Consider the following 9076-nt stretch of genomic DNA (forward strand, 5'->3'; position numbering starts at 1 on the left):
CCCTGCAGCCAGGGTGTGGCATATCGTGCCCCCAGTTTTCAATGTGGAGCCCAAGGCCTAGTTTGGAGGGCCTGACCTTAGGTCAAGCTTGACCTTCCAGCCCTCCTGGAGAGCCTTCCATGGAGAAGGGGGCTCTCTCCCTTTCACCCCAGGATCCTGGATCTGCAGCTTCCCTGAGCTGGGTGTTTCTGTCTGGATTGGAGGACTGACCCCTAACTCCACCCCAGGCTCACTCTTTGGCACAGCAAACAGACCCCTACCTTCCTAGGTGGCTTGGGATCCCCACCAGCCTGGGCCTAGTGGCATATCGGGCCCTACAGCCTAAAGGAAGGAGGGATTTCTGAGCTGGAGACAGTATTTTTGGAGGTTGGTGGTGCAGGCCCCAGGGAGGTGCATCTTGGAATGCACCTCCCCCGCCTCCCCCAGAGGCTGGATAGAACACAGGACATCTCTTGGGTTTGGGGGAAAAGATGAGAGCAGGATTGAGAGGGCTGCAAAGCAAGGCCCTGAGAACCCAGGATGAAAACCCAGCCACAACTTCTGCCCAGGGCTGGAGCCAGAGGTCCGCAGCCAGCGGCAGAGGCAGGCTTCCCCAACGTGTGAGGGCCAAGCCGAGGCCCACGCCTGTGTGGGGTGCGAGTTTGTGTACGAGCCATGCCCTGGGAAGCATGGAGCCAGGGACGGCGGGCAGCACACATGGTCTCTGCTGGCCCCTCGCTAGGTCACCTAGACAATCCCAGAAAACGCACTGCTAACTCTTCTCTTGCCTGAAGAGTTTTCTGAAAGGGAGTTTTGGATCCCCCACTTTAACACAAACCATGTCTGGAATAAAGAAGTGGAAAAATTGACAGGAACAGAAGTACACAGCTGGTAAAACCAGGGAGGGTCAAGGGAGACCCCGGGGCAGGGAGGGAGGCAGTGGGGGAAGCAGGGAGCATGTCCTAAGAACCCCGGACCCTTCACTGATGAAGCCAGTGACGCTTCAGCCTGGATCGCACCGGTTCGCTCTTCTCCGCCCCCCCTCAAATCCACATTTTCCGGGTCTCACGGCAACCCAGCCACCAAACAGAGGCATTTCTTCATCCTTAAGAGAAATGACATGGGCTTCCAAGGAAAGATTTAAAGGACGCCAGATTTCTTTTATCATTAATTGTAAACGTGCGAAATACCTGCTGGTACTTCACTTTAGAAGAATGTAATTGGCAAAAAGAGAGAAAAAAAGGAAAAAAGAGACGGCTGATGAATAGATAATAGATCTTTAACCACCAATAAACAGAGAGCAGCGCCAACAGCCGGGGGGGATGTGATCATAATTATGCCGCTGCGTGAGCCAATGGGGACGAGGGAACTCGGCCCTAAAATCATCCCAAAACCGAAGGCGAGCTCGAAAATGCGGACACGGCCCGGGACCGGAGACGCGATCTGCAATCCCTAGATGTGAGCCCTAAGCTTTTGCACAGCAACCCGCCCCTGGGACAGCAGAGGGCAAAATAATAACAGAACATAATAATAATAGTAATAATAATAATAATAAACAACATCCATAATAATAACAATGAAAACAACACTAACAAAATAATAACGACAACGGAACGATAATAGTAGCACCACACAGCCACTCTCCCGACCTTGGAACCTCGGCCCAGACCTTACGGAAGGAACTGTTTTGCGGAAGGAGGTGAGCGCTCCCCCGGAGAGAGCCTGTAGGGCGAGCCGGACGCCCACTGCCCCCGCGGAGCCAGGGAGTCCCGGCTCACCCCGCAAACGAACGAGCCGGGTCCAGGATCGCGAAAGCCGCGACCCTAGGACCTAGAGGCTACGTGAGGTTGGAGGACCCCCACACTCCCAGATTTTCTCCTAGCCCAGAAAGCCGCCCGGGATTTTGCCAGGGGTGCGGACTGAAATGAACGAACGGTTTCGTTAGCCTTCGCCCAGAACCAGCCCTTGCTCGCTTACCCTCGCGGGGCTCCCGGGCGATCCCAGCTTCCCCGACGCGGGGCCGCGGGGCACAACGGCAGCAGAGCGCTAGGAACCAGCGATCTGCGTGCTTGTCTGTCCATCCGCCCTGCCAGCTCGGGCTCTGCAGGCTCGGGATCCAGGGGGGACGCAGCGGAGGCTGAACCGGCCGGGGACTCTGCAGGGACCAGGGTGCCCCGGAGGGAGTGTTGGTGGTGGAGGAGGAGGCGGTGGCTGAGAGGGAGGAGGTGGGGAAAGAGGAGGAGGAAGAAGAGGAGGAGGAGAAGAAGGAAGAGAAGGAGGAGGAGGAGGAGGAGGAGGAAGAGAAGAAGCCGAAGGAAGAGGAGGAGGCGAAAGAGGAGGAGAAGCCGCAGCGGGCGCCGCGGGAGCGAGTGAGCCGGGAGCGCGGGCGAGGGCGCGGCGAGGCCGGGCGGCCGGGTGGGCGCAGGAGGCAAGGCTGAAGCGGCGGCGCCGACTCCGTTCCACTCTCGGCCGGGATCCAGGCCTCCGGGTTCCCAGGCGCTCGTCTCCCTCTGACGCACTTTAAAGAGTCTCCCCCCTTCCACCTCAGGGCGAGTAATAGCGACCAATCATCAAGCCATTTACCAGGCTTCGGAGGAAGCTGTTTATGTGATCCCCGCACTAATTAGGCTCATGAACTAACAAATCGTTTGCACAACTTGTGAAGAAGCGAACACTTCCATGGATTGTCCTTGGACTTAGGGCGCCCTGCCCGCCTTTTGCAGAGGAGAGAAAACTTTTTTTGCCTCCCCCAAGAAACTCCCCCCCCTCCCTGTCTCTAACTCCGATTCCCCCCACGCCATCTCGCCAAAAAAAAAAAAAAAAAAAAAAAAAATTACCCCAATCCACGCCTGCAAATTCTTCTGGAAGGATTTTTCCCCCTCTCTCCAGGTTGGGCGCGTTTGGTGCAAGATTCTCGGGATCCTCGGCTTTGCCTCTCCCTCCCCCCCCCCCCTCCTTTCCTTCTTTCTTTCCTTTCTTTCTTCTTCCCCCCCCCCCCCAACAAACAAGTCCCCAATTCTGGTCGGTCCTCGCCGCGGGCAGCGAGCGGCGGAGGCAGCCCGCCGCGGTCGCCGGGAGCCGGGAGCCCCGGGCGCCAGCTCCTCGGCGCAGCATGTTCCAGCCGGCGCCCAAGCGCTGCTTCACCATCGAGTCGCTGGTGGCCAAGGACAGTCCCCTGCCCGCCTCGCGCTCTGAGGACCCCATTCGTCCCGCGGCGCTCAGCTACGCCAACTCCAGCCCCATAAACCCGTTCCTCAACGGCTTCCACTCGGCCGCTGCCGCCGCCGCTGCCGGCAGGGGCGTCTACTCCAACCCGGACTTGGTGTTCGCCGAGGCGGTCTCACACCCGCCCAACCCCGCCGTGCCAGTGCACCCGGTGCCGCCGCCGCACGCCCTGGCCGCCCACCCCCTGCCCTCCTCGCACTCGCCACACCCCCTCTTCGCCTCGCAGCAGCGGGACCCGTCTACCTTCTACCCCTGGCTCATCCATCGATACCGATATCTGGGCCATCGCTTCCAAGGTAAGTGCCACGTCGCGGGGCTGGCAGCGCGCCGCATCCCGCACGCCCTGGGCCTGCTGGGGTGGGCGCTTGGCAAGCCCGGCCAGAGGTTCCTCCCGCTGGCAGGCCGCGCACCCCATTCGTAAATTGGGCAGCCAGGGGCCGGGCGTGGTGTTGGTCCCCAGCTTCCAAAGCTGTGGCCAGTTTGGGGGCTGGCTTGCGGCCGAAAGTTGTCCCCGAGTGCTCTCGGATTGCCGACAGGACAGCCTAGGAGTTCCGGAGCCCGCGGGGTCCCCAGTCTCCACCTCTTGTCGGCGATACCCTCATTGCCTGGGCTCCGAGGGTCGCGGACCGGGCCCAGCCGCCAAGTTTACCTTCGACTGCGTTCGACACTGTTCGCCGCCCACTCCGCGTCCCTTTAGCCTAGACTCGTGGCTTTGACTCAGTCTCCGACAGTCTTCGGGCGGCGAGGGGACTCTCGCGCCCGGGGCAAAATCGGGGGGTTGGTTTTTTCCTGATTGTTGGAGGCCCGGGAGGGGCGGGAACCCACGCGGGCTGAAGCCTCCGAGGCTCGGCACACCCGATGTGGGGCGCGGAGCGGCAGCATCGGGAAGACAGGTTCAGTCTGGTTTTGGTTTTTTTTATTTATTTTTGTTTTAAGAGAAATGAACCGAGGCGGGAGAAGGGCTGGAGAAGATTCTGTTTGGGTATTTTCCTTTCTTGCTATTTTTTGGTTTGTTTGTTTTTTCTCGGTGTGGGGGTGGGAGGAAAGTTAAAACTCCAGAAAAAGTGGCGAGTAATTAGTGGAGCGATAGGAGCCGGGAAAAGACTTACCTCCCGTGGCAGCCGATCAATACTCAGCGGCTTGTCCATTCATTAACCCTTTGCGTTCCTGCCAGAGCCTAGAATCGGGTAGGTGCCAAACCACCCCTCATTTAACAAACAAAACAAAACAAGAATAACCGTTCGTCTTTATTCCCTGACCAGATTTGTCTCCATTCTCGCCTGAACTGTTGGTTAGTTTTTCTTTGGGCTTTTAGTGAATGTGCTTCCCACCCTAATGAGTGCACCCGAAACTCTCTGGCTGTGCTCGGAAAGTTTAGGGCTCCCTTTCCTTATTCTCGGCTAGCCTCGCTCTAGGTGCCCGCACCGGGCCCGGAGTAGCCCCGGGCGTCCCAGGCCGCGGGCAGCCCCGTCAGGCCCCCGCCGCTCGCAGACCCACGGGTTTCGATCCCTTCGCTCGCGCCTCCGCGTTCTCCGGAGCCGGACAGCGGGGGAGCCGGGTCTTCCGGAGGCAGAGGTGGCAGAAGCGGGGGACCCCCGCCGGCGAGATTTAGGTCCTAGCCGGGCTGCGAAGAGACTCCCGTCCTCTGCAGTTTCCCAGATGGGAAAAACTTCAATACGTAACTTAAAAATAAGTCTTCGAAAAAAACTCTGGATATCGGTCCGCCGCCTTTCCATCCCAATCAAAAGTTCCACGAGGGGTTAGAAAGAGAAAGCCATTTCTTTGGGTCGTGGGCTCCAATTGCCGAGCCTGTCCCTGCCTCGCCCTTCTCTGCCCAGGGCGCCCGGCTCGGAGGTGCTGAGGCCCGCGCGCTAGGGCGGCTGCAAAGTCCGCCGAGGTCAGGAGCCTGGGGACCGGCCCCGCACGGGCAGCCTTGGGTTGCGGGGCCGCACAGGGAGAGTCCGGTGGTCCGGGCCGGGCAGTTGGGCCTGTATCCTCTTCGCGGGACTCTACCGGGTCCCCAGCCCCACGGGCCAAGCCGCAGAAGCTACGCAAAGGCCCTGAGCGCCGTGCCCCGCCAGCCCGGCTCCTAAGAAGCGCGCGGTCCCAGCCAGGGCTGTCCCTTCTAACGGGACTTCTGCTGTGTCCCCCGCAGGGAATGACACGAGCCCCGAGAGCTTCCTTTTGCACAACGCTCTGGCCCGAAAGCCGAAGCGGATCCGAACCGCCTTTTCCCCGTCCCAGCTTCTGAGGCTGGAACACGCCTTCGAGAAAAACCACTACGTGGTGGGCGCAGAGAGGAAGCAGCTGGCGCACAGCCTCAGCCTCACGGAAACTCAGGTGAGCCGGGCCCAGGCGCGGCGACCCCATCCCAAACCTCTGGACCCACGCAGCAGGCCCACAAGCGAGGAGCTCGGAGAAGGCCTTCGGCGCCCAAGGGCCTGGGGGCTGGTTCCGCGTTCCCTCGCTCAGGGTGTAGGTCTCCAGGTGCCAGGCTTCCTTGGTCTCCAGAAGGGACTGCAGGAGGCTACCGGCCCCAGGCTCTGGGTGCAGGGCGGAGGGACGGGCTGGTTCGCTCCTTCTGCCGGCTGGGCATGCCTTGCAGCTCCTGGCTAAGTCACCTTTGCACTTCTGGTGAAACTTTTGGGGAGACTGTGGGGACCCAGTTGGGGCTGGAGCCCAGGAAGGGGGAGAGAGCAGCGGGGTGTCGGCGCGTCGGGTGTGGAAGCTGGAGAAGTCTGGGAATTAGGTAAAGGCAAGTTTTGTGCCACCCCAGGCCTGTGCTCACACCGCTAACTCCTCTTGGAGCAATCTTAGAGTCAGAAGGCGGAGGCCGCGCATCATGGATACTCCCTAAATCAGAGAAGCAGAATTGGCTGTGAAGAAGGGCTGCTTCTGGGGACAGACCCTTCCTTCGCCTTGGGTTTCCGAGGCGGGCCTGGCTCTGAGCTGCCCGGAGCGGGGAGGGGGCTTAGGGCTACAGTAGGTGCTACTGTATGCGGAGCCTCAGGGCGGGGTCAGAGTTCCCAGAAAACAGTAACGTTTTCGTGAAGATTAAGTTGTAACACTTTTTCTGGGAGGCGCAAAGAGGTCGAGGCTTTGTTTTAAAACGTGCCCCCCGCAACCCCCCGCCGACGAAACCGAGGAGGGCCCCGCGGGTTGGTGCGCGGCCGGCTCAAGGCGCGGCCCCGGCTGATTTCTCCTGGAGTGTTGAGGCTGCGGTGGTCTTTGTCCGCCTCGCTGCCTACGCTGCCTGCGGTCTTTGTGTGCGTGTCAAGCCCCGAGCGCACGGACGCGCGCCTTGGGCGAGCGCCGGGGAGAAATGAACCATCCTCCCCCTCAATTAGCAAACTCAAAGCAAATTAAACTCAGCCTTGTTCCAGCTCTACTTTTTCCTGGGGCACTTGGGGGGATTGGGGCATACGGGGAAAGCAAGCTAGGACCTGTGCTGGACTCTCAAAGGACGGAGTGGAGCGGGCCTCAGCGGCCTGTGGTGGTGCTATCAAGAGAGGACAGGTCCGCGGGCATGGGAGGTGCAGTCACCACCATTCCCCTTACCTGCACCTCGCTGGTGGAAAGCTTAGACCATGTCACTGCCTACTTTGCTCACTGATTGGGGACCCACCGTCCAGCTTCCCCAGAGGGCCATGGGGGTAGCAGATGAGCGAGTCCCTGGCCTCACTGCTCCCCAGACCTCCAGCAGCTGCTCGGCGGGGCCAGGCTGCCAGAGGAGCCCCAGTAGGAAGTGATGTGGCCAGAGTGGAAGCTTGGACCCGTCCTGCCGTGGGACGGGTCAGGAGCAAGGGGAGTCTCTCCCTGTCTTCTCTCCTTTCTCAGTTTCTTTCTTTCCCTTTTATCCTGAGTCTTTCAGAAGCTTTCACTTTTGAGCGTCTTTTCCTAACTACAATTATAGCTGGGTTGGTCCCTAGGCTTCTGCACACCCTGTCCCTCCTGGCTTCCTCCAGCACCCCCTACCACCCACTCTTGCTCACCTGCAAGAGTCCTGGGCAAGGAGAAGGAAGCTCAGGCCAATCCTGACTGCTTACCCAGGCCCCGGCCTTGCAGAGGAGGCGCTATATTTAGGCAATGCTGCGGAAACTGACAGAAAATAGAAAGCACATTGGGCCCTGCAGGAAACTGCAGCAGCTGGAGTGAGGTCTTTGCTGCGCTGGCTGAGTAGAGGAGTTAGGAACCATGTCTCTTTTTATTTTTCTGTACCTCTTATTTTTAGAGGGGTTTCCCATGCTTTGCAAGGCTTTTGTTCTCAGTGGAATGTGGGTGTCCCGTGCAGGGCAAGGTGAAAAGGGCTGTGCACTGTGGGCCCTGGCCGGGGAGAGTGACTTGGGATGGCCAGGGCAGGGAGCCAGGCTTCCCACTCGCCCTGCTCCAGAAGCTCTGCTCCCTGAAGGGAGGCCTTGCACAGGCTGGCCTTAGGACACCCGCTGGGGGACCGGCCCTTCGCGTTGCAGACAGGGTCTGAGCTCAGCAAAGGCAGAGGAGATAGGAGGGCGCTGTGGAGGAACTAACGCGCCCCTTCTGCCTCTGGCCCGCAGGTAAAAGTATGGTTTCAGAACCGAAGGACCAAGTTCAAAAGACAGAAGCTGGAGGAAGAAGGTTCAGATTCCCAACAAAAGAAAAAAGGGACGCATCATATTAACCGGTGGAGAATCGCCACCAAGCAGGCGAGTCCCGAGGAAATAGATGTAACCTCAGACGATTAAAAACACAAATCGAATCTCACAGAAACGGACTACACAGAGCAAAACAGACAGGGAGAAGAGGGGAAGAAGGGAAAAAAAACCCCCTACAAAACAAAAACAAACCACACACACAGTCACGGAGAAGGGGAGAGGGGATCAGAGAGACAGCAGCGGAGCGACGCAGACTTTGGGCAGCCAGGGCGCAGGGTCCCGATCGGAGGCCGCGCCAAGAAGGCAGAGGACAGAGGCTCCTTGATCAACATGCAACCCTTGTCTAAACAGGCAGTTGAGTGAGTGAGAGAGAGAGAGATCCAAATGTGGCAAAGCGGAAGGCACTCTGACAAGGGGAGCTGTCAGTCAAACGCCAAGCCAGCGAGACAAGATGATTGGCAGGTATTCCGTTTATCGCAGTCCAATTTTTTTTAAAAAAGATATGATGATAATAATGATGATAAAAGAAAAAAAACCCAACCAGATACAGGACTTTATATTTTGCACTTCGCAGTGTTGTTCCCCAATCTTTAAAAATAATTAGTATAATAACGATCGAAATTTCATATCCAGCCCCATCCCACACCTGTTCAAAAACTTGAATTGCATGTAGCAGTTGTTGGGCGAATGGTGTCTAAAGACAGAAAATGAATTGTAATTCTCTTTTCCTTTTAAAGACAGGTTCTGTGTGCTTTTTATTTTGATTTTTTTTTTGAGAAATGTGCAGTCTGTAAACACTTTTTGATACCTTCTGACGTCAAAGTGATTGTGAAAGCTAAATTAAGTAGGCTCAGAGATAGTGGTCCTCTTACAGAGAAATGGGGAGCTGGATGGGGGGCTGGGGGGGCTGGGGGGGGTGCCCACAAGAAGAGTCAGTAATTGTGTTGGAAAAAAAAAAAACCCCACCTAAATTAATTGTATTTCTTGGACATTCCCTTTCCTAACATCCCAAGGCTTTAAACCATGAAGCGAACTCCTTTTAGTGGTTGGAGATGTTGGCCGAGTTCAACCATTTACTGTAAAGGCCATTTCCAAACTTTAAATCTATTGCAAAAACTGAAGGACTGTAGTTAGCGGGGATGATGTGAAGTGTGGCCAAAGACACGGCGGCGAGTTTTCAAGCACTGAGTTTCTATTCCAAGATCATAGACTTACTAAAGAGAGTGACAAATGCTTCCTTA

At 57.5% G+C, this 9076-nt stretch overlaps 1 protein-coding gene across 2 annotated transcripts; it reads left to right on the forward strand.

The window, feature by feature from the left end:
- Positions 1-3091: 3091 nt before the first annotated feature.
- On the forward strand, positions 3092-8037 carry EMX2 (empty spiracles homeobox 2). Of its 2 annotated transcripts, XM_054581771.1 has the most exons (3): positions 3092-3500; positions 5360-5544; positions 7758-8037. In XM_054581771.1, exons 1-3 carry the CDS (start codon positions 3092-3094, stop codon positions 7923-7925), a joined length of 762 nt encoding a protein of 253 aa, XP_054437746.1. In that variant the 3' UTR covers positions 7926-8037. The 2 variants fall into 2 exon arrangements, with proteins under 2 accessions (XP_054437746.1, XP_054437747.1); XM_054581772.1 differs by lacking the exon at positions 5360-5544 and having other exon boundaries at positions 7758-7922.
- The last annotated feature ends 1039 nt before the right edge of the window (positions 8038-9076 follow it).

Source organism: Pteronotus mesoamericanus, unplaced genomic scaffold (genome assembly GCF_021234165.1).
Source record: "Pteronotus mesoamericanus isolate MK-2021 breed Mesoamerican mustached bat unplaced genomic scaffold, CSHL_Meso_final contig_657, whole genome shotgun sequence".
In the NCBI taxonomy this organism is placed as follows: Eukaryota; Metazoa; Chordata; class Mammalia; order Chiroptera; family Mormoopidae; genus Pteronotus; species Pteronotus mesoamericanus.

Excerpts from the sequence above, each read along its gene's own strand:
- EMX2 (XM_054581771.1), top strand. The coding sequence starts at position 3,092 with ATGTTCCAGCCGGCGCCCAAGCGCTGCTTCACCATCGAGTCGCTGGTG. Across the intron at positions 3,501-5,359 it reads TCTGGGCCATCGCTTCCAAG|GGAATGACACGAGCCCCGAG; the intron begins GTAAGTGCCACG and ends TGTCCCCCGCAG. Across the intron at positions 5,545-7,757 it reads TCAGCCTCACGGAAACTCAG|GTAAAAGTATGGTTTCAGAA; the intron begins GTGAGCCGGGCC and ends TCTGGCCCGCAG.